The 26,139-nt window shown below is 34.6% G+C and overlaps 1 protein-coding gene across 5 annotated transcripts in view; it reads right to left on the reverse strand.

The window, feature by feature from the left end:
* Positions 1–26,139, reverse strand: part of JMJD1C (jumonji domain containing 1C) — a 322,913-nt gene that overhangs the window by 16,669 nt on the left and 280,105 nt on the right. For all 5 annotated transcript variants that reach the window (XM_038534062.1, XM_038534059.1, XM_038534058.1 and 2 more), the window contains 14 exons: positions 24,459–24,631; positions 21,995–24,204; positions 16,796–16,997; positions 13,964–14,178; positions 12,846–12,998; positions 9,348–9,437; positions 8,538–8,665; positions 8,163–8,376; positions 7,428–7,642; positions 6,428–6,706; positions 2,963–3,131; positions 2,294–2,384; positions 1,683–1,813; positions 1,184–1,306 (listed from right to left, as the gene is read on the reverse strand). In XM_038534062.1, the coding sequence (XP_038389990.1) occupies positions 1,184–1,306; positions 1,683–1,813; positions 2,294–2,384; positions 2,963–3,131; positions 6,428–6,706; positions 7,428–7,642; positions 8,163–8,376; positions 8,538–8,665; positions 9,348–9,437; positions 12,846–12,998; positions 13,964–14,178; positions 16,796–16,997; positions 21,995–24,204; positions 24,459–24,631 (4,393 nt within the window). The remainder of the gene's footprint in view (positions 1–1,183; positions 1,307–1,682; positions 1,814–2,293; positions 2,385–2,962; positions 3,132–6,427; positions 6,707–7,427; positions 7,643–8,162; positions 8,377–8,537; positions 8,666–9,347; positions 9,438–12,845; positions 12,999–13,963; positions 14,179–16,795; positions 16,998–21,994; positions 24,205–24,458; positions 24,632–26,139) is intronic.

Consider the following 26,139-nt stretch of genomic DNA (forward strand, 5'->3'; position numbering starts at 1 on the left):
GTAGAAGGGGAGGAGGGCGGGGGGTGGGAGTGAATGGGTGACGGGCACTGGGGGTTATTCTGTATGTTAGTAAATTGAACACCAATAAAAAATAAATTAAAAAAAAAAAAAAAGAACTGGTGATGGATATGGTGGTTGGGTCATGCATAGAATTTCACATGAAGTACACATAAACTAGAAAATGTTAAAAAAAAAATTCTCTGACTCTAGAAAAGCCTTGGGATTCCATAAGGTTAGTCAATAAGAACTAGGGGAGTAGTATCACAGAAGCCAAGGGCAGTATTTGAAGAATAGGCAGTGACTGTAATTAACAGTGCCATTTATTTTAGAGGGGCAAGCATTAAGAAGACCAGAAAGAAACCAATGAAAACACTGATTCAATTGTGAATATTAGGGAGGGCTGCAGCAATAGTAATTTCAGTGAGGCAGCAGGTATAAGGCCAACCTTTTTTTTTTTTTTTTTTTTTTTGGCTAACCTGCTTTTTAAATGTGACTAAGAGTTGACAAAGACAGCAAAGAATTTGTTACAAAGACAGGAGCTATAGGATGGTGGCTAGGAAGACTAGATTTGAAGGTTTTCTTCTGAGAAAGAACAGTCTAGAGTGCACTCCTATCCTGAAGAAGATAAGCCAGTGGAGAGGAAAGGTTTAAACATCTATTTACATACAGAAGGGGTTAGCAGATGGAACAAGGTTTTAGAAAGAAATCCAGAGGATGAAATCTAAGACCTATATACACTGGATAGAAAGGTTATGTCTATTTAGGAGAAAATATCCCTTCTCTCTCTGATAGATGGGGAAAAAATGAAGAATGCCTGAGGCAAAAACCAAATCTTAAATCATCTTCAGAACCCCAGGACCCAGTTTCTATTCTCTAATAAAGTGTTTATAATAAAAAGTAAGCCTAAGAGTATATTTTCACAAATGGAACATTTAAAGATAGAAAAGGAGCAAATAAATATATTCATTCTTAAAATTTAAATTCCTATTATATTGAAAAAAGGTAAATCTAGCACTCTTAAAGTAATAAAGATTAGAATACCCATATATCCACTGCAATTCTTTTTGCAATCCTTGCTATTTACTCAGAGGCTTGACACTCTGGATAATAAATCTTTGTGTGTGTGTGTGTATGTGGTTATTCAATTTCATTTCAAAGACCACTGTTTTTCAAGTTTCTTTACCTGCTTTTGAGAGAATGCCATTTCCCTTTGCTATGCCAACATAGACTAGAATATTTACAACATCAGAAACTTCAACATGGAGATTTGTTGTTCCTATGTCATGATCTTTAGCAGCAGCTACACCTATGTAAAAAACAAAATTTTATTGGACTGAATGTCTTACATATTCCCTCTAAAATCAGCTCTATGAGGAAAATTTGTTAAATGTAATTTGAGCTTTAGGTTTACTTGTTCCAAAACCTCCTCAAGAGCCACAATCCAATAAATTTTCATAAAAATCAAATTAATAGAAAATGTAAATATCTTGCAAGGAATTAGCAAGTACTTAACTATATTGGCTATTAATTTCTAATATACTGTTTGATAGGAAAAAAAGATTTCAATGGATTGCTAAAAAACAGATTTAGTAGAACCTAAATATCATTAGACAATTTATTGTTGGACAGAAGTTAAAATTTCATATAATTCCAAGTTCATGAAAATGCAAATATATACCTACCATAGGCACTGCACAATCTGGGTCCTAGATCAGGGCGTACAAAAAATCCTGGCAAGTGAGAGGCCAAGTTAAATTTTCCTTCCGGATTACAATATTCTGGCAATGGCAGACTTTTTAAAAGATCCTCATATCTGAAGAATAACAACATGGACTTTTTTTGAGTACAGATTTACATTCTTACATGCTTTCATATACACAATTTTCAGGTTGCTGAAAACATAATACAACCTTTCCATAAGGTTTCTGACAAGCAACACTTTCCTTGACTTCATTAAGTTTAAATGAATGCCTAACACAAGGGCAAGAAATGATTGACTAAAACTGCAATTCTGTTTCTCTAATCACAGCAAATTAAAAACACCAAGAGAAGGGAGATCCCAAACAGGACTCCATGTCCTTTGAGATATTAGCATTCTTTCTTTTAAATCCCAACATAAAGACTTTATCCGGCTGAGACTACAGAGATTGGGTTTTGTTCTTAATTTATTTTTAATTGGCAAAGAAAATGCCTGAAGGTCAAATACGTAGAATTCCTTATGCTTCTTCTGGGGATACTCTCAGCTCAATTTCAAAAACCCAACAGTTAAAATAACAAGTTTTAAAATATATACCTTGCTGGCATCATAGTCTTGAAGTCTTCTCCTGAAGGGCAATCTTTCAATTTTAAAACAACTGTTTCTCCACTTTTTGTTTTTTGTCGTTCTATAAAGAATGCAGTTTATTATTAAAAGGTAATCTCTGCCTTTTAATTTTTATTAATGTTTGGAGAGGAAGGAAGAGATGTAAAATGAATGACTTGATTGTCATACAGTAGGTATTTAATGAATGCTTGCTTACTGAGTTTAACTTCTTATGTACTTATACAGTATTAGGACTCCTGTTCCTTATGTATTTAGATATCTGTAATATTGCAAAAATATTCTTTAAAAGTCTGTTTACAGGGGTTATTGAAGTTAGTCTTACATTTTTACTTTTAATTTTCTAAGTGTTTTACATAACTTATGTAATTCTCAAAGGTTTACAGTGTTGCCAAAAATACCCCCTATATAATAGGGAAACACAATATAAATTAATTATTTATTTATGGTCAAAGGAAATTAGGGGTGGAACCAAGGAATAAGACCCAATCTCTTGTTCCCAAGTATCTGTCTCTTCTTTATTAAAAGCCAAAGAATATAGAAGTTTCAAAGATTAAAAATCTTTTAAGTCATATTTGTAATTTGTAATGGGGGGGGGATTATGTTTCAGAAAACAGTAAAACAAACAAAAAAGCAACATACTTGAAACTTCTTCAAAACCATCCCAGAATTCCTTAACATTGGCATTTGAAATTATGCTGTCTTTGCAGTTCAGGAGATCAGCCTGGTGGTCTCCAAAATCAAGACTAATTGATTCCGCCTTCCACAAGCTAATGTTCATTTTCTTATGCACACCAGAAACCACTGCAGGCTTAAAAATAAATAGATAGATCAATAAGTAAGTTAAAAGGTATATGGACACTTCCAAAATTCAATTTTATAACGCACATACAACAAACAGATAACATGTTAAGTTTTAGGACTACCGACAAACCGTGAAAATAAAAGGAACTATTGCAAATAGTCCCTAACCTGGAAAGATGTACATAATATGCTGGCAAAGAGAAAAGGTAATGAGAAAATGCCATGTAGAATACATCGCCATTTTTTTAAAATTAAAATTAACATGTAAAATAAATAAATACATAAATAAATACATAAATTAATACATACATAAATAAATAAAATTACCATGTAGTAAATTTTCAGGAATGAAGTCCTAAAGGCTATATTAAAGACTTCAGTTCTAGGCAGGATAAATATGGATTTTTGGCTGCTTTATTTATAGACTTATTTTTGATGATAGAACATAACCTACTCATATATCTGTATAATATATATAATAAAATTTTAATAAAATAATACAGTCCTTGAGCTTAAAACATAATTTGTATCACTTGAAACACATATACATGTTCTTTACCTCCACAAGGATTATGATAAATAAAAATATTAAACCAGGCAAAATATTAAGTTTCAAGCTTAATGGCTAATTCCCTGAAAGTAAACCTTTCCTTTGAAATCATATAAATTTGAATTCCATCAAGGCTACCTAACCCAAAAACAACTGAAGATTTAAAGCTTCTAAAACTCCAATGCTGATGTAAAAAAACCTCTACAATGCTCTGATATGCTATCCTCAAGGTTTTCAGTTTTTAAAATTCTTTTATTACAATAAGAAGCAAAAATCTGGGATATAGAGAACAAAGAAAGTTGTGACTTGAGAGTCTCTTGTAAAATACAACATTTATTAAGTTATCTTAAACTTCATTAAGATAATTTTATTTTGGGAACCATAGAGCAGAATAACCTCTAGCTAGGGTTCTTATCACAAAAAATATCTCAAAATTAAAGAAAAACAACAAAAATAACCTTAATTCTGGTTAACTACTTTACTTGGAGGACCACTCCATTAAACTTCTCTTCAACGGGCTAATAATAGAATATTCCACTATTAAAAATAGATTCAACTATTAGATAATTAACTATTGTTGGCAATTCGGATATTAATTCTCAGCCTTTAGTATGGCTATCCAATAATATTCCTATCCAGCCCTATGCCAATCTTTCTAATGATAATCATACTGGTAAAAAAAAAAAAAAAAAAAAAAAAAACAAGAGGCAAGTTATGTAGTACATTAGAATATTTTCAAGCAGAATTCTTATGCTAACATCATCATCTTTCTGAAAAACTGGAAATCTTCCTATTTTGATTCCTTGCCCCTAGCCTTATCTTCCTTTAAGTCAGTTTCTTTTTTTTTTTTTTTTAAATTTTTATTTATTTATGATAGTCACACAGAGAGAGAGAGGCGGAGACATAGGCAGAGAGAGAAGCAGGCTCCATGCACCAGGAGCCCGATGTGGGATTCGATCCCGGGTCTCCAGGATCGCGCCCTGGGCCAAAGGCAGGCGCTTAACCGCTGCGCCACCCAGGGATCCCTTTAAGTCAGTTTCCAATCTGCTTTGCTGTCAGTTATTTTAAAATGCCAATCCTATTACTTTGACTCCTCAATTTAAACTATCATCTACAGGATAAAATTCAAACTCCTTAGTGTAAAATACCAAAAGGCCCTTCATAAGCATAACCGTAACTACCATTTCCTCGTTATTATCCTATAGAATTCTTTTATCTATGTTCCAGGCAAACAAAACTACTTAGCAGTATCCCAAGCACATGATGGTTTTGTTTATTTCCAACCTCTTGTTCACATCTAGAAAAATTTTACTTAATCCTTGAGGCATCAATTCAGACTAGCCTTTCTGAATTAGTACTCAAGCCTGGTCATTCTCTCTTGTGGGTTTTTATAGCACGTTAACAAAGTTCTTAGGATATTTAATGTACTTATTAAAATATTTATGTGGGGCAGCCCTGGTGGCTCAGCGGTTTAGCGCTGCCTTCAGCCTAGGGCATGATCCTGGAGACCTGGGATCGAGTCCCATGTCAGGCTCCCTGCATGGAGCCTGTTTCTCCCTCTGCCTGTGTCTCTGCCTCTCTCTCTCTCTGTGTCTCTCATGAATAAATACATTTTATTAAAATAAATAAATAAATAAATAAATAAATAAATAAATAAATAAATAAAATATTTATGTGGGCAGCACCGGTGGCCCAGCGGTTTAGTGCCGCCTTCAGCCCGGGGTGTGACCCTGGAAACCTGGGATCTAGTCCCGCATCGGGCTCCCTGCATGGAGCCTGCATCTCCTTCTGCCTCTGTCTCTGCCTCTCTCTGTCATGAATAAATAAATAAAACCTTTAAAATATATATATATATATATATTTATGTGACTGTTCAAGCACACACCTAATCAAGTGGTCTAAATTATGACCCACCAGTGGCATCAGTGCTTCAAGGAAAGCCAACCAGAAAACAAAAAAAGGCTAGATATTGTGTATGTGCAACAAAAGGGTATGATTTTTTTCTGGGGAGAAAGGGAGCAAGATTTCTTCACATTGTGAAAAGGATTAGTGAACCAATCTAACAAGATTATGAATCATGGTACTAAAATATAAAATAGTTTACTATCTTACTGATTTTTATATAACTTACTCATTTTTATATTTTTTTCATTTTTATATTAATAGCTAGTATAAAGAGTAGATTTTATTACGTGCTCAAAAACTATCAATGAATAAAAATAAAATTGCAAATGATGTTTTCCAGAAACCAAGAAAAAAACATAATGCTAAGCCATGCAAATTCTTAATTTTGTTCACAATTTCTGCATTAATGCGACAAACTGCCATGTGAAATGCCTATCATTCTATCAAAACTTTGGTCAAAGAGAAAATCATTTTCATTTTAACAGAATTCAATAATGTCATTCAGGATCTGATGAACTGACGTATAAATACATGTTCTCTGAATGAACATTAAAGGCAAGGCAAATGCTTCTAGTATTAACATTTATTAGTAGATATGGATCTGTTAAGTGGACTAAACTACAAATAAAAAAAAAGGAAGTACCAAATTTTGTTAATACACAGCTTTATTAAAAGTTTGTTGACTGACATGACAGCTAAACAATATAATGTCAAACAATCAATGCTTCCCTATTCATGTCTGACCAAAAAATAAGAATTCAGAAACAGTAATTCTAGTTTTTGTTTTTGATATCTTACTTCCAAATGCGTGAACTTATCCAACCAGCTTAAATACTTAAAATACTCACTTGTCCATGTTTCCAACACTCTTTGAAAAGCTTCCAATTATTAATATTTTTATAATCCTTAAGCCACAGAATATGCTGCTCACAGATCCAAGAATGTGGTATGTCACTGTACAATTTATTGTTTTCCTCCATGGATGATTTTCTGCTCTCTTTAGGCTCTTCTTTAAGCTCTGGTTTTACATTTATCTTAGAGGCTTTATTTGGTGGAATTTTGTTTTCAACAACTGAAGCAATTATGTCATCAAGAATATTTGGCATAGTCCTTCCACTTTTGCCACTCTATAAGGGAAAAAGTTGTATTTTGAGAGGAAATGTATACATCTTTAAACTTTCACTTTGGTTTACTACTAATATAGCAAACAACCAACGCAAACATTTTAACTACCTTCAAGAAAATGTAATCATGTCAGTGGATATGGATCTAGAGTCCCTATGTTGTTCCTAAAAGATAGAAACCAGAAGTTTGGTGGTATTCCATGTGAGAAATGATCAGGTCTGCAAGAAACTAAGTGTGGCCTTTTATATTCCTTTAGGACTGGGGCAGAGTAAAGTTAGATGGTTGGAATCTCCCATATATGTTTAAAGATCAGTAAAAATTTGTGCCTATCTATGCAATTATTGCTTTTTATTTTCTTATGGTGCATAATTAAGATAAAAACTGATTACCAAGTGTTTTAAGTAAAAAACAAAACAAAACAAAACATATTAATAACATCCATGTGGTTTATTTCCCCTACTAGATACAGGGTTTTCAAATTCTGAAGGAATATCTTAGGGCTCTTCTGCTATAAAAAGCCCCTCCCCCAACCTTTTTAACCTAGAAAAAAACCAAAATCTCCAGCTTTTAAGCTAAGAGATTTATAATGCAACTGGGAGCATGCTTAGTAATAAGTGAATTTTATTTCATTTGCATCTATTTATTGTGTAGTTCACAGCCAAATCCCCAAATCATCCAAATTTAAGGTCCATTTGAAAACCAAAAATCTGGCATCTTACTCACTGGGGTTCCCATTGAATACACTGGGGCAAAGGCAATGCCAGCATCTGTAGAACCCACACGTAGCTTGCCAGCAGTTGTGGTCAGCAAATCTCGTAAAGTTGAACCCTGTTCATTATTCTGGGATGCAGGAGGTGATGTTCTGCTATTTGGAGAATCAGGATTGTCTTGTTCTCTCTCTTCTTTAATTTGCTTTTCAAGGGCAAATTCTTTGTTTTCTGAAATACAACATTTACAAAATTCAAATAAAATTAAGCATGCTGCTCAAGTACTGAAAAAAGTGGGACCCTAACATTTGATAGTGAGAGGTAAAAAGTGTAGCACTAGTGATTTATTCACCTGAACACACACCAGAGGATGGGTTAGATCCTTCAAAATGGAGTCAAACAGTTTGAATATGAAAAGGCCTTCCTCAATATCTTAGACATGTAGCTGAGTTTGCACCTGTCACAAATGAAAAATGCTATAGCTAAGACAGGGAGAAAGTATAGTTTAAGTTACAAAACTACTGCCCTGGTGGTTTTAATGATATGCTCATCCACAAATGATTCTGTAACTAATTTTGATACAATCATAGGAAGGTGAGTTCCTAACAACAGAAAACAAATGTTTTGCTGAATCTAAGCCATGCATAATGCAAGCAAATGTCAAATGTAAATTGTTCTAAGTGAATATTATACATTAATGTGCATTGTTGGTTATATTATAGTTTTCTATTATATACTTTATTATATGTACCTTTTTTTTCCTCTCTGGACTTTTGCTCTGCAAGATCTGCTAACCAGTGCAGTGGTGACTGGGATTCTGGAGGAGTTAACTTGCTGTCTGTGCTTATGTCACTCCCAGGGCTGCTATTGCCATTACTCTCAGAATTCTGAGGGTTATTTTGCTGCTGAGACTCAGGCATGCACAGAGAAATTTTATTACTGTGATTAAGAACATTCTGTAAAACCTGTAAGGGTAGAAGAATTAAACTTTTTAAATACTACCTTTTCAACTATTCAGAGTAACATAGAAAACATAATTTACAAAACACAAGTCCTAAGTTGTAGCTCAAATATCAAAGCTAATTAATTAACCATGCATTTCATTTCAATAATTAGTTGTACTCACTTGAGATACACCATTCACTGCAGGAAAATTTCCAACTTGTATATTTTGTTTGTTAGTGCACTGACAATGGGATTTAATACCATATTTTTCTCTAAGGGTATGCATCACATCTAGAAGATCTGTCAAAACTATAGAATATAAGAGTGGTTAATAAAAGGATTGCCCCAGTTGTTAAGATCATAAAACATTTTTCCTATTTTTCTTGTGTCCTTTCTTCACTTTTCCTCCCATTTTTTCCATCACTTCCATCTATTTCAGGTTTGATCATTCAGCCAAATTCATGTTCTCTAATTCTTTTCTCTCTTCTTTTATTTAAAATTCAGTATCCTCAAAAAGGGGAGAATGATTTTTGATCATAAATCTAATAAGCTTTCTCATGGGGCACCTGGGTGGCTCAGTCAGTTAAGCGTCTGCCTTCAGCTCAGGTCATGATCTGAGTCCTAGTATTGAGACCTGCATCAGGTTCCCTGATCAGCGGGGAGTCTGCTTTGTTCTCTCCCTCTGCCCTTCCCTGCCACTTGTGCTCACTTACAAATAAATAAATAAAATCTTAAAAAAAAAAAAAAATTAAAAAACTTTTTGATTACACTCTAGTTTTCCCCCTCTAAAATGGTTCCTCCCGCTTTCTTCATCATTGGGGCTGGGCTTGCCTTGCTAGCTTTATTCCATAGAGAATTCTAAGAATTGAACAAAAACAACTCAGGATTAGATAAACCTTACCTTTCCATTGTATTATATTCCTACATACTCCTAAATAATGTAAAGCAAAAAAGAGCTGTTACACTACTAAGTAAATACATTTATACTTACCAGAACCGGGTATAATTTGAGTAGGCATTAAATGTTTGTGATCATGCGGTTGTCCTTTCACACACTTCATCCAAGCATACAGTTCTTTATCTGTATGATTACAATGTACACTTTTATAGGTCATGATTTTATAATTGTAAAATTGGAGGTTTGTATATAAAGAGCTAACAACTATATAAAATATAAATGGTAGGCTTCAAATGTTCAGTTTTTAAAACAATAAGACAGTTCTATCACTGAGAATTTTATAAAAATAAGATACAAAATTGATTTATGTTATTTAGCCTCTTCTAACATTACCATTACTGTCACTAATATATTTGTTACCTCTATCTTCCTTACTTGATTTTAGCTTCTCTGTCGCTAATTTCCTTTTATCTCTTCACTATTTTCTGTGTCCAACAGGGCTGTTGTCTGATCTTAGTACATTAGACTGACACAAATTTGAGGTTACTACTATTTTCCTCTTATACTTCAAAGACATGTAGAGGAAATGCCATAAGATGTCAAAAAACTGCTATTTTATATAAAATATTTAACTGTTATTACTGCCTTCAAAAAAGGCTCCATACCTGGAGTTGTAAACATATTAAGGCATATCATACACAGGAAAAATATTCAATTACCTTGACCTCAAGGAAATTTTTTTCTATAAATTTAATGACACAGCTACATATTGGTGTGGTTATAACAGTTTCAATAAATATTAGAAAGCTCATTATATTCAGCACACAAAAAAAACTACAACCGTTTCATTAAAAGTTTCAGACTAAAAATTCAAATCTAGTCTAAAATGTCTAAAACTGGGGTGCCTGGGTGGATCGGTGGTTGAGGTCATGATCTTGGGGTCATGGGATTGAGTTCTGCATCAGGCTCCCTGGAGGGAGCCTGCTTCTTCCTCTGCCTATGTCTCTGCCTCTCTGTGTCTCTCAAAAATAAATAAAATATCTAAAAATAAATAAATAAATAAAATGCCCAAAATTGGTTTTCTATAAAAGCTTTCCAACGAGGGGCACCTGGGTGGCTCAGTTGGTCAAGCAGTTACCTTTTGGTAAGGTCATGATCCCAGACAGAGCCCCACAATGGGCTCCCTGCTCAGCGGGGAGTCTGCTTCTTCTGCTCCCTCTGTCCCTCCCCCTTGTGTATGCACACATGCCCTCTCTCTCTCAAAGGAATCTTTAAAATCTTTTAAAAGAAAAAAATTCCAACTTTCCCCTCCAGAGCCTACACAGTAATCTGTAAATGTTTTCTAATTGCTTATATTTTAGATATATAAAACTATATCCTATTCAATGAGTTTATTACAATATTTAACAATGACATAGCTAAATAGATAACAGAATATAAAGCATATAGGTTATATTAAAAAAAGATACAGTGACAATACTTTCAAAATTAATAGTACTATGAATATCAATAGCAACATATTTATTTATTTATTTACTTACTTACTTACTTAGGATTTTTATTTATTTATTCATGACAGAGAGAGAGGTAGGCTCCATGCAGGGAGCCCGATGTGGGACTTGATCCTGGGAGTCCAGGATCATGCCCTGCGCCAAAGGCAGGCACTCAACTGCTAAGCCACCCAGGCGTCCACAGAAGACAACTATTTAGGATTATACATACCCTATCTTATTAAAAAAATACTACATACTTATAATTATGCATACAATATAGGAAAATACAAAACATTAATTTTTTAATTAGGTAAAGGGAAAACAAAACTAACATGGAGCCAGGAATAATAGAAAATGTATGTGATGTTTTTTAACAGTGTAGCTAATTGTATTAGTGGAAAATATCCAAATATATTTTTATAATTTTGAAGATAGTAAATGCCTAACATGCATTCCTTTTTTTTAAAAAAAAAGATTTATTTTACAGAGAGAGAGAGAGAGACACACACAGTGAGTGAGCATGTGCCCAAATACACAGGAGGAGCTGAGAGAGAGAAAGTTCCAGTCTGTGGAGCACCAAGCCCAACAGGAAGCTCTATCTCACTACCTATGAGGTTATGACCTGAGCCAAAACCAAGAGTCTGACGCTTAACTGACTGCACCACCCAGGTGCTCCTAGAATGCATTCACATTTTTGCATTATCACAGAAAACACCCAGCTGTGATGTTTGGAAATGTGTCCCCAGCTCCAGAGGTCTTTTTGGTTAAGTGCTGGGTATCTAAGAAAAAGTTTTTGTAAATTTATCAGTGGAAAAGATACTGATGGCTAACTCATGGTTTATCTATCTGATATACTATTCTGAAAAAGATACCTGGATATGAAAATAGCATTCATCATTTTTAGACATTAAACCGTTTCTATCACTAAATATGATTTTACTTCTAGTACTTCCACAACTTGAATCCTCTCATTTCATGAAAACTGTATCCCAAACAAATTACTCAAAAATCTCATGTTACTAGTATTAGGTATCTATTTCCAAATTTGCCTTGTGTAAACATTCTCTAAAAATACTTTTGGGATGAGAAAAGGTGAACTTAGTTACTTCCTTTTTAAATTTTATATTATTTCACAGATCACCTATTTTTGTGCCACTTTACCTAGAAATTAGAAAATAATAGCTTCAGAGACTAATTTCATATGTAATAAGGACTTCTTCATTATTCTCTAAGAACCAAGAGATAAATGACACTGGGGGAAGCATATTCTTGAACACTTTGATTTGAACTTTATGGTTTTAAGGACAGAGAACAAACCGAGGGTTCATAGAGGGCAATGGGCGGTGAGTAACAAGAAGGCACTTGTGATGAGCACTGGTTGTACTAAGTAATGAACCACTGAATTCTACTCCTGAAACCAATATTTGGCTAGACCATTAACTGTATGTTAACTAACTAGAATTTAAATTAAAATTTGAAGAAAAAAAACTTTATGGACCAATTATTTAGAAAAACCAGTTCATACAAGTAAGTATTCAATTGTGGCTCACGTGCATGACCATGTAATTCATAGGTTCTAGAATGGACTTCAGGTTCCTACATACTGGAATCTGAAAGAAGCAAAACCTATCCTAAATTGGGCTACAATAAAAAAAAAATACCTGCTTGAGGGTGACCCTGGGTGGCTTAGTTAAGTGTCTCTGACTCTTGATTTCGGCTCAGATCATGATTTCAGGGTCATGGGATTGAGCCCCATGTCATACTCCGTGCTCAGTAGGGAGTCTGCTTCAGGATTCTCTCTCTCCCGCCGTCCCTACACCCACCTCACTCACTCTCTCTCTAAAATAAATAAATCTTAACACAACTACCTGCTTGAAATGAGAGGGTGGATCTTACTAGAGGATAAAAAGATGTAGATGGAATTTTTATTCTAGAAAATCTGGCCATTAATAAACTTCATAAAACTTCTTTAATGTAATATATTCAAAATAAAGGAAAGTAGAGAAAGAAAACCTCACACACACATAATTTTCCAGATGACTGATCCTATAGAAAAGGGACGTTATAAAAATTTCAATTTACACAGTTATAAACCAACCTCTAGAACTCTTTCTTTCCTTTGCCTTGTAACAATCTAAGCAGACCACAAATCCACATTTTTGGCAGACCCAATGAATGTTAAACAATGTTGCTTCACATGCATCACACATTTCCCGGACTCCTCTCACTGCTCTCTTCCAGGCAATTTTGGCTGAAATAGAGAAAAATAAAAATTTAAAGGCAAACATGTTCTTTTCCACACATTTTTTGCTGAAATATACAAGAACAAAAATTTAAAGGCAAATCAAGACTTTAAAGGATATATTAACTAAAGATCAACAGATTTCTTGAATTAGTAATTCTTTTCAGAAGTTTTACATCTAATGAATTTTTTCAACTTTAGTACTTTGAAGATTTTTGATTGAATAATTCTCTGTTGTGAGGGACTATTCTCTGCAATGTAGAATAGAATGCTTAGTGGCATCTGTGACCTCCACCCATTAGATGCTAGTACTCTATCAAACACCTCCAACTTATGCAATCAACTTATGCAACAATTATGCAACCAAAAATGTCTCCAGTCATTGTTAAACATCCCTTGAGAGACAAATCATTGATTTAAGAGAAAGGGAGGATAAGAAGCTAACATTTAGAGAATTCATGTTAGATGCTTTACATATGTAGATATAATTTACTTTCTAAACAAAGCTGTGAGACAGTTATTCCCATTTTATAGCCATACAGTTAAAAGGAGTAAAGCTGGGATTCAAATATAAATCTAACTGAAGGTTGTGATGAACCACAGTACATTAAAAACTTAAATTGGCATAGACGGTATCTTTCTCTGGCAAATGCTGTTATTTCTCCATTTCATATCTGAAATATCCTTTTCATGCTAACTATATGTCATGATTGCAGAAACAGCATAATGCTATTGTGATTTCATGAATTGTTAATCCACATTCATTATAACCTCAGTTGGAAAATATGTTACCTTAAGTACATGTAATCGCATTTAAAACAGTACCATCAAAATAAAATCTCAATGAAACTAGGTAAAATTAGGAACTTAGCCCATTAAATATCCTTGAAAGAGAAATTCTTTTCTTTTTTGAAAGAGAAATTCTTAAAATGAAATTTGTACAGTTGTATGTTCTAAGTATTTAACTTCCTTACCATCCTTTTTCACCCAGGACAAAGCTGTTTTTTCAGATGTTACTAACTGACAGAATTTATCACCTATGATATCCAAGATGTATTTTGAAGTTTCTACATCTAGTTCATCATCTTCATAATTTTCATGTGTCCATAAGCTCATGGCTTCATCATCATATTGGTCAGGAGAAGAGAAACCATCTATTCTGACCACTCCATTTTTACTAAATGACAATCTGAAATTTTAAAACATAAGAGGATTAGATACCTAGCCAGAAGTCCAGTTTTATAAAGTTATAATTTTTATATTATAAACATACAAACTATATTTATGTTAAAAAATAAGAAAATAGGGTAGGTCTTTCATACACACACATTTTAATTATTAATTAAATTTAACAAACTTAAATGACTTCCATAGTGTTACACAAATGGCAATGATAAGCAGTACCACTTTTAGGTTATTTCAAGAAATAAGATTTCTATCACTTTTAACTACATTGTTAATTCAATCAAATGAAAACTATATCCAAGTGTCTGACAAGGACAAGAATTAAAATGTGGGCCAAATGCTGCCTAGAGTAATGTTGTTATTTTATATATAACTTAAATCAGGAACCTTGAGAATGCCCTAAATGGAGGTGTGTGGATGGCTCAGTCAGTTGGACATCTGACTCTTGATTTCAGCTCAGGTGACGATCTCAGGGTCATGAGCTCAAGCCCCACGTTGGGCTCTATGCTGGGAGTGGAGTCTGCTTAAGATTCTCTCTCCTTCTCTGCCTCTTCCTCCGAACTCCTTTCCCTCAATCAATCAATCAATAAATGGAAAAGAAAATTCCTTAAATCACTTTAAGATATTTACTGGATTAAAAAAATGCCAAGTACAGTTTCATTAATTTAAACGACACTTTAGGGCAGCCCCGGTGGTGGCTCAGCAGTTTAGCGCCGCCTTTAGCCCAGGGCCTGATCCAGGAGCCCTGGGATCAAGTCCCACGTTGGGCTTCCTGCACGGAGCCCTGCTTCTCCCTCTGCCTGTGTCTCTGCCTCTCTCTCTCCCTGTGTCTCTAATGAATAAATAAAATCTTAAAACAAAACAAAACAACACTTTATTTATGACTTAGAGGAACAAGGATGAAACTCCCAAAAAGTTTATTAGGAACCCCATTATGTATGCTTAGTTCCTCTCAGCTTCCAACATCCAATTCATGTAACTACTAAATTCAGAAAAGTTTAAGGTAAATAGAAAGGAAAACTGCCACTCTTCCCCTGGTTAGTGGTTATTCTTCAGTTATTATAGTACTTACTCTTTTTACTCTCAATCAGGGAATATTGGCAGTTCATTATAATTCATTCTCTATTTTTCAAATGGACAACACCAAGAATGTTCCTTCTACTACCTCATCTCATATTTTTATTATCTAAACCTTTCCTTCTTCTTTTTTTAACCAGATTTCTCCCTTTGTTATAATCCAACATCTTATTTCAGCTTTGTGTTATTATCTCTACCTGAATATATATTTCCTTCCTTTTTCTTCAAGAGGGGGGGAGCAGAGGGAGAGATAGAATCTTAAGCAGACTCCACACCCAGCAAGGACTGACATGGGACTCCATCTCACCATCCAAGATCATTACTGAGCTGAAATCAAGAGTCTGACACTTAAAAAAAAAAAAAAAGAGTCTGACACTTAACTGACGGACACTGCAACCAACTTTCATTTTGATGTTTTTTTTTTTTTTTCCAGCTTTTCTGCAATTCCAGGTGTATGACCTTTTACAACTATTCTTTAAATTTGTCTGTCCTTTGGAGATTGTTGGCTAGAAAGACCATGAAGTAAAAATATGAAATAGAACCTGTTCTTGTTCCTACCAATGCATTTCTTGGGGTTTCTATTGGGCCACCAGCAGAGGTATATTTGCCAGAGCAAAGGGTCTCCTAACTTAAGAAGATGAGGGTGATGATTAGGAAAATAACAAGTTAACATTTATACACCATTCATATGTGCTTGGTATTAAACGAAGGACTTTGTATACTCTATGTCATTTAATCACGAAATCTTTGCTATATGTACCACTATTATCAGCATTATGCATAGGAGACAGGCTTAGCTGTAACCCTACTATAGTTAACAAAGTCATACAGGAACCAAGAGAATGAGCTAAAACTCAGGAATAACTGATTCTACAATCTGAGACATTAACTGTTGGTCTCTACTGGCTGGATCACCCAGCTATTCGTTTTGTTGAACTCTTATAAGTCCATATATGCTTTTGGTATTGAAGAATTATCTAGTAATATTATTATTAAGAGTAGTATGTAGGATAATAACAACTACAAGTTGTTTTTATACTTACTACAAAACCTGTAAAATATGACATGGTACTGACATTCTTTTTTTCATAACTTAATTATTTTTATAGCTCCATATTTAACAAAAATATGAGTAGTTCAATGTAAAGCAATGACTTTAGTTTAATGCCTAGATTCTTTACTCTGATTTATAGACTACTTGTATTGCTAGCTAACACACAGATATAAATACAACACTACTTTGGTCAAAGTATATAAACTTTAAAAAATTCCTTAAATCAAACAAACTACTGTTTCCTATTATTTTCTAGAAGAAAAATAACATTTTCTGAATAAGGATGAATTCTCTCAGAAGAGAAAGGCCATTTGAATGCAAGTAACAATATGATTATGAAATTTACCACAAAAGTTTAATATTCTTTATGTTTCAGAAACAGGGAAGTTCAAAGGACTCATGCCCACCTCTACGAAGGACCCTCAGAATGAGAGTATAATTTCCAATATCCAGTAAACAGATTTTCCCCCAATTACATATTTTCACTTACCGTCTAAAGTAGTAAAATCTACAGAACACTGGTGAATGAGCTGGTTCTTCTCCTTTTTTACTCCGAATAAGTCTACACTCCCGGCACTTTTGCAAATTAGGCCCTATCTCACAGCAGGAGTCATCCTGTAAAAAGGATTCCCCAGTTTGCTTCAGCTTCTTGACTTTACGCCAATCTTTTAATACTGAACGAGGGATGCCAGCTGTAAAACCAGTAAGAAATTATTAGCAAGATTACAACATTTTAAAAAAGTACATAAACTTCTTGCAATAAAATTCAAGACAAGTACACAATTGTCACAATATATTAAGATTATAAAAGTAAAGACAAAGACATAGGTCCTCATTAATAACAGAAAGTCCACAACAGCATTTCTATAATCTTATGTCAGTATACTGGAAATGTAGAGCTGAGTAAATCTTTTGCTGACTGAATCTTTATATATTAGATATTCATATTTGTATAATAGAAAACACAGGAATCATTCATTTTCTATGTGAAAATATAGCTACAAATATAGCCCTTTTACACAGGAATTTGGTTTATGTAGGAGAAAGTTCTTTCAAGATCCACAGGAAGAACCTGAAGACCGAAAGTTAATACTTTTAGAAACTACAGGTTAATCAAACATACTTGTATAGTTTTGAAATATTTAACCTGACTCTCCACAGTAAGTGTGGCTCATTATGACAAGTTAAATAGTAGTTCTATAACACCAATATTTGAGAGAAGAGGGACTAAGCTATTTCTCTTAGCATCTCTCCCTTATTAGGATGCCCTCCATTTAATTCAACATACTGATGGAACAGTCAGTTTGTTTTTTTTTTTTTTTAAAGATTTTATTTATTTATTCATAGACACACACAGAGAGAGGCAGAGACACAAGCAGGCTCCATGCAGGGAGCCTGACGTGGAACTCGATCCCAGGTCTCCAGGATCACACCCCAGGCTGCAGGCAGTGCCAAACCGCTGCGCCCCCGGGGCTGCCCCAGTCAGTATGTTTTAGAAAATAAAAGGGTTTAAAGAAAATTAAAAAGCCAGTACTAAATTGACTTTTTGATGGTAGAAAGAAAAGCACCAGAGAAATCTAAAGAAAAAACAATCCCTCAAATGACTAATATTTGACGAAGAGAAATTATTTATTTATACTCTACAAGTCATTGCTCCATTATGCTTATTAACTTGAACTTAATTGTTGTCATGGGCTCAAGTAATCAATCACACATCTACAGAGCAGATTAAAAAATTAAAAGCATGTTTATTTAAAAACAACCTATGTTGGGACAAAGAAATATCAAACTCTTAAATGTATACTTACAAGATGTCTGTATGTCAGGTATGAGATGTACATAGTTTGCTATTTGTCATGTTAAAAGATATTTCCTGTGTTTTCTAATCACTCAGATGTGGAAAAGAGGCAGTACAGCTATTCTCCTGAGTCTATATACTTCTTGCAGAAACATGTAGCAGACCTCTTGAGCTCCCACTATCACTTACCTGCTGATACTGAAAGCAGCACAATGACACCAAGATAACATATCTCAACATAGGAAGAATTGTGTATAAACTCCGGGATGGCCCATTTAAAATCTGCTTCCAGTTATTAAGCACTTTTAGAACTGCTGCCTGGGTTCTTTACAAAAATGACATGTTCCCTCCTCTTCTATTTCTGACTCAGGGCAAGCTATTTGGCTTAATCCACTAACTAAAGTTCAATCTATTTCTATTTTGACTAGAAAACAACTACTAACCAATATGCTTTTACATTCTAGGTAATGGAACAATTCAAAGATTATGGATAACCATACCACTGTGAACCATTTAAACAGTATTATAATAAAGAACCAGATATTACAAAGCAAATCTCAATTCTGTGACACAAAACAGACACTTGGAGCTGTTTTTAGATTTAAATGCATGAATGAATTACAAAGACATGAAGGCCCAGGTCATATAGACAGTTTTTGATATTATAATTTTTGCTTCTAAATTAGGCTATACACAATGGTACTTAATGCCTTTTATGGATATTACTATAATAGAATTTGTACAACAAAATATCTTTCAATTATATATGTCTAATTTATTGACAATATCTAAAATCTAAAACTTTGAGAATAAGATATTCAGTCAACAAAAAAATACCTAGTACTCCCCTTTTACCATTAGAATATTTCAATCTTAGCTCTCAATTTATTAGCAAATCCTCAAACAGCTGCTCTAGCCAACAGAAAATTAGGGAGGAAGAAAACAGGAAACAAATACATACTATACCCTTTAATCTCTGATATGCCATCACCTGTAAAAATATTTTTTTGAGATACAGAAATTAATTGATTATAGTAAAGCCACTGGTTTTTTTTTTAATTTTTTAAAATTTTTATTTATTTATGATAGTCACACAAAGAGAGAGAGAGAGGCAGAGACACAGGCAGAGGGAGAAGCAGGCTCCATGCACCGGGAGCCCGATGTGGGATTCGATCCCGGGTCTCCAGGATCGCGCCCTGGGCCAAAGGCAGGCGCTAAACCGCTGTGCCACTCAGGGATCCCTAGCCACTGGTTTTATCACAGGACTTACATTTAAATTTGATGGGCAATTTCAGTTTATAAAATAATGTAAGAAATTAGTCACGGAAAAACAGCTAACTTTTAATTATCATTATGAAAAGGCAGCAGATATGAAGACATTCCAAAATAGATAAAATCTACTGTACCTGGCTTTATTTTTTTTTTAAAGATTTATTTATTTATTCATGAGAGACACACAGAGAAAGGCAGAAACATAGGCAGAGGGAGAAGCAGGCTCCCACAGGGAGCCCGATGTGGGACTGGATCCTGGATCCTAGGATCACGCCCTGAGCCAAAGGCAGATGCTCAACCGCTGAGCCACCCAGGTGTCCCTGTACCTGGCTTTAGAATGTATTAAGAAACACAAGTTTCTTTACAGGCATTAATTGTGTATAATTAATACATGGATAGCAGTGAATGTAATCACATTATATTCTCTAAATACAGACTTAGTTCACTCCTTTTGACTATGAGTGATGACAACTCCAATGACCATTAAAAAGATAAACGTATTTAATCCTCAAGGTAGATAATCCACTCAAGTTTAGAAGTCAGATTCATGAACTCTCAATTTAGAGAACTTTTCTAGATAGCGCAAACAAAGGCTAGACAACTGTGCCCATAATTAACAGATAGCAATTAATAGTCACTTTTTATTATTTTGAACTTGAGTATATGGGACTTAGAATACCCTCTCTCTGGGGTTAACTGTTACTAAGGTTTGACTAGGTATTATGAATTAGAGGAAAGTGATGATTCCAGTCTCTTTGTCTTTGAACTCTTACTTGGGAACATGTACATTCAGTCTCAAAACGAAATAGAATATGTACTTTGTTAAGAGTTAATTTTATAAATTTAACTTCACAAGAGCTTCCTAAGTGTTAAAATCTGGAAAATTCCTACCTCTGTTTTCTTTCTTTCTTCCTTCTCTTTTTTTTTTTTTTTTAAGATTTTATTTATTTATTCATGAGAGACACACAGAGAGAGAAACAGAGACACAGGCAGAGGGAGAAGCAGGCTCCACGCAGGGAGCCCGATGTGGGACTTGATCCCAGGGCTCCAGAATTACACAGTGGGCCAAAGGCAGGTGCTAAACTGCTAAGCCACCCAGGGATCCCCCTATCTGTTTTCTATAAATTTAACTCAATTATATGTATACTCAACACCAAAAGAAATATGTAAAACAGAAAAGAAACAATTATTGACCACACTAAGCCTCTTAAGAATTCACTGGGGAAGTGGAACATATGAGAAAGAAAACAACACTGTACAATATCCAATACTCAAATAAATGGCATGCATGTATCCTGTATCCTCTGATGTCAATCTCCTTCTTTCTTCCTTCTGACTATATTTGCATTTCAGTCTGTCAGCCTCTGTCTCTAGCTGAGCTTGTTTTCCTAGGTCTTTCACTTTCTGGCTGTCCTTTTCTGTGAGCCCATCCTCCTGTTTTTCTCTCCTTCACTTTGCCTCTGGTTTCTACACAGGCACATAAAAAAACTCATTCAGTGAAAAGGCCCAAATAAGAGCCTTCAAGCATCCAAATGCTTGTGAAAGTACTTCTTGAATGTCCACATTGTCAGATATTTCATATATTGTATGTGGATGAATACACAGATATAGTGAAACTATTAAGTGCTTTCTGCATTGTACAACATACCTGGAAATAAATAAGCAAACTGAGAAAAATGATTTCTAGAGTAAAAACACAGAAACACTTTATAGTAAATACCATTGGCAAGTATCACTTATTTCGCCCTGCTGAGGCAACAAATGAAATGTAAATATTACCAGTTTTGAAACTTTTACTTATGAAAATCCTTGAGTATAGAAATGAGCACACAAAACCACAATCTCCTGCTTTTAACCTTTACCCATTGTTAAGAATGTCCTGAGTAACAATATTAATTAAATAGAAGGTAATTTCAATAAGCTTTCATTTTGTTACCAGATGAGAGGATAAGAAATAGGCCACTCACATCCACACTAATTGAAGCAACTTTCATCTAAAAATGTGACTTAAAGGAAGTATACATGTGAATAGAATTTCTTTTACAACTATATCATGGTAAAGGTGAATACCTTATTATTAGAAGTCCTCTTTTGAAATGTGTGGAAAATATCAGAAAGGGAGACAGAACATAGAGACTCCTAACTCTGGGAAACGAACTAGGGGTGGTGGAAGGGGAGGAGGGCGGGGGGCGGGGGTCAATGGGTGATGGGCACTGAGGGGGGCACTTGAGGGGATGAGCACTGGGTGTTATTCTGTATGTTGGCAAAGTGAACACCAATAAAAAATAAATTTATTATTAAAAAAAAGAGAAATCCTCTTTTGGTATGATAGCTTTAACTGCATTTCGACAGTTCTTAGAAATGGTCAAAATCTGAGTAACTGCTAAGTAACATATTGGGTTTTTGTCAGTATGAGTGTAGGTAAAACATTATTTCTACAAGTCTCTTAGAAATGGGAAGAGAGGTCTTATTTGCTTTTACAGTTTACCTGGGAAATGCAGAAATGAGGTCAGTGAGCACATACATTATGCTAGAGCTAGATGCATCTTTTGAGAAAGACACCATTATTTTAAGTACAACCCATTTTACCTGATAGAAAAAAGTAATCAACTTACTTACCACTATTACTGTTGCTCTGTAATTTCAATTTACTTTTTTCTTTGGCACTCCTGCTGAGAACCCCATTGGGTTTTAAATCTTCCTCTACTTCACCTTTTCTCTTCTGCAAATCATTCTGCTTCTTTTTGTAAGTTGGCTTAGGTTGCCTCTTAGTCCTTTGCTCTGACTTGCTTTCACTTTCATCTGAGTCTCCACTTTCAGAGCCAGATTCATAAGTCCTTTTGGCTTTTCTCCTACTGACTTTATCATCTTTTACATATTTATCAACTATAATCTTACTATCTACACTATTTTGTATATCATTAGATGTTGAGGCTATTAAATTGACAGAACATGGCTTAATAATTTCTGCTACAGAATTCCCTGAATTTTCCATTTTATTAGTATTTTTATCTTCCTCTGAGTGTCTAGTAAGCCAGGCCTTTTTCAGCTTAGTATGGTAGTTAGGTTGAGTTGTCTGGGATGCTTGCCCATTTCCTACAGAGTTTGCTTTGTTTATTGTACTACAGACTATAGTGCTATCCAAGAGAAGGGAGGTTGAAGATGTCTGATTTTTTACAGCATTAGGCTCAGTCTCACTGACATTACTACTTTTATACTGAGCTGCAGCCAATGCTGCCTTGTGCTTTTTTAAATGGATAAAATCAGTTGTGCCTGAGAACCCAGGGCTGGGCTGAACAGCACTTCCTGTCTGACTACTGGCTGGTGTAACTGGAGCTGTGGTGCTGACCCTGCATTCTTGCATTTGAGCCACTGAATGACTGACGTTTTTTGAAGAGGTACATTCTAAGGATTTAGAGGCCAAAATGGTATTTGATAAAGAGTAAATTATTTCTGAACTACCCCAGCTGGAAACACTAGTGGTAGTGGCAGCAGATGTGAGTACATCCGTTTTGGTATTACACACTGTATTTACAGCAGACATGACTGAACTGGGAACACTGCCCTGTGAGACAGCCTGGACACTTTTTTCAGATTTTATGTGAGCACTATCTGAATTCACACTTGGCAGAATGATTCTTCCAGTCTCTCCAGCTTCTGCTGGTTTGAGGCAATCTGTTTGATTTGCCCCAGTTGAAGATCTTTCACTAACTCGATCTTTGGAAGCTAACTGCATTGCTGGCACGCTCTCAAGTTTTGTACTAGATGGTGGACGTACAATGACAGATGCCATAGCAGCCTGTGACTTTCCACTGCTTTTCTCCACATGCCATTCAGCTTTTTCTTTGCTGAGGTTATTATTAGATTTCCACATTTCTGACAAACTCTGTTCAGAAGAACTCTTAAAATTTGCCTGAGAGTCTTTTGGCTCTGGAATTAGAGTTGGAGGCTTTTGTGATTCTTGAACTTTCCCACCAGCATTTACAGGCATCACTGGGGTTAGAGTTGGAGGGGAAAGACTACTATAGTTGCCTTCCTTTCTTTCCAAGCTGTGATGGATTGGTGGATGAAATACTGGTGCTCTATGTAAAGCAGGCATGCTCCGGAGTGCATTTGTAGAAGAAACTGTCAAATGGGTAGGACTCTTACAATCATTTCTGAAGGTTGTTACTGAGTGAGAAGCAATCTGATGGGGAAGATGATCTGGAATCTTTCCTACTAAACCTTCACTTTCTGGTTGGTGTTTAATTAAAGGTGGAGGCTTTGAAAGAGACGATATAAATGAAGTCAGAGTTTGAGGATTAGCTGCTGCAGCAACAGTATTACTCTGTTTTTCAGTGTAAATATTTGAAACCTCTTTGGATGGATATGACCTTGGTGGTTCGTTGACCACACTATTAGACAATGTAGTGAAATAGTTACTTTGGGGCAAACTCTGAGGCACAGAATGCTTCATTTTATAAAGATCTGATACTGAGCATTCTATGTCTTTGTCTTGTTTGATGATCACATGGCTTTTAGGGCTAGAAGATGACAATGCTACTTTGGAATAATTGTCCCTCTCACCCTCAAGCCCCTTGATTTTAGTTGTAAAGGGAGCAACATCAATACTTTCTTGAAGGATTCGACGATGTTCCTCCTTATATTTGTGTAATCTCTCTCCAGTCTCCTGGGGTTGTCTCTGTAATTGATTCAATACAGGATCCACAAAATGTCTATGCAATAGACCATCTTTTCCAGTCTGTGATCTGTTTAGATCCAGGTCATTTTTTGCTGATGTGGATGCAACAGAACGTAATGGTTCTATAAAAGCTTTCCTCTCCAATTCTCTGTGAAGAAAATACACATAAAGGTTTCTGTAACAGCTTTTTCTTGCATGATATGAGGATAGCATCTATGCAATATTATGAAAGTAAAACATGACTTTGCATTTACTTTAATACTCAAGTAAATTAGAAGATATATCAAAATGGAAAGAATAGTGCTTATTCAAAGCCTACTTTTAAGATGTTTATTAACTTGTCTAAAAAGAAAAACTAGAAAAGACAAGGTATCTATAAGTTTTAAGCATTAGTGAACTTACTCTTTATGGTGATCTATTAAACTTTTTGTCAATGGTGGACTGGAATGTGCTGTAATTTTAAGAGACCGATGAGGCTCTGCACTGGAAGGTCTGACAGGAATGTGACTAAGTAATCCAATACCATCTGCTGAGGTCACAGGGGTGGGTTGATGTAACCAAGGACTGGGAGAATTCTATTTAACAAAATATATATATATATATATCAGACTTTAGTAACTAGAAAAAGCTAAACACAGTATCACGGTAGGACTTTAATGTATATTTATGAAATGTAACTTTTTCTAAGTGCATCTTACGAGAAATTTTCAGACAAATAAATAAGTAACATAATTATATGGATTTTTCCATATGATGTAGAAAATCAATCAGCATCAAAATAGTAATTTCCAAAAATTTATTATTTATTTTACCGAATTTAGAACTTGAAATCACTGCCTTTAAGTTATAAATGTACAGAATACCTAGTTCATCAGATTTCCAGTCATTCTAAAACCAAAAAAATATATATATTGCTAATACAAAAACCAGAATTTGTTATTCCTAAAGTCCACGTCAGAAACAGAAATATCAAGTTCGTGTGCCAATTTTTGTTGTCAAAAATAACTTTTTCAATGTAACAATTTACTTAGAATAGACAGAAGATTGTATTTTCAAAGCCCACTTGTACTCCATTTCACTGTTGGACTATTAAACTTGGGAAGTGTGGAAATGCAACAAAATTAATCTTTTATATAACATATTGATAAGCTGCCTTCTCATATAGAATATTTGGTGACATTGATCTCTGCTGATATTTAAAACTCTCTAATTACATGCTTAAGAACTGTTTCTACACTATGACACTGACATTCTCTCAGAACTTACTTTGTAGAGTTACATTTTGTTGATACTGGGAAAATATAATCAATCCCTTTTTGGTTTAAACAAAGAGAAAATTTTACATCTCAAGATGATAATGCAAAAGCAATGATATATCACACCAAAAACATGCTGCTGTGAAATTAAAAATTTCTATTATAAATTTTTAGATTAAAAAATATATTTTATAGACTAAATCTCACACTAGAGGAAAACACACAGACACACACACACACACACACACACACGAGGATCATTCATGTTTAAAAGGCCTCCGTTCTACATGATCCAGAAGTACTAAGTTGCAATCACTTGATAATGATAAATTTTTTACTATAAGATGCTATTAAAAAGTATTTCCTGTTTCTTTACTTCTTACAATATTAGGGTTAAGAGATCTTCACTTTTGCTCAAAATGTTAAACTTACTCCTTTATAAATTTACCTAAGAAATGAAAATTTCATATGCTTGTTTTTAGTTTAACAAGTGTGTGACCAGTTAATAAAATATTTTATGCTTTTATATACATGGAGGCTAGAATGACATATACTGAGAGAAAATCCTACCCAACCCAGTTCAAACAGTTATTTAGATTGGTTTTTCAGGATTGGGAAATTACGGAAAAAGACTCAAAAGTATTTGCTAGTTCATGTGTTCTTCTAGCCTGTCTTTGTCCAGTACCAGCTGCACCTAACATTCATGACACAAGAGTGAAGGATCAGAGTAAAAATGTGGGTGCATTAGGCACCAGGGTCATCAAGCCCGCTTTCAATAATGGCAAGGAGGATACTACAGTAATTAGTGACTTTTCATTGACATCAAC

This window comes from Canis lupus, chromosome 4 (assembly GCF_011100685.1).
Source record: "Canis lupus familiaris isolate Mischka breed German Shepherd chromosome 4, alternate assembly UU_Cfam_GSD_1.0, whole genome shotgun sequence".
NCBI lineage: Eukaryota > Metazoa > Chordata > Mammalia > Carnivora > Canidae > Canis > Canis lupus.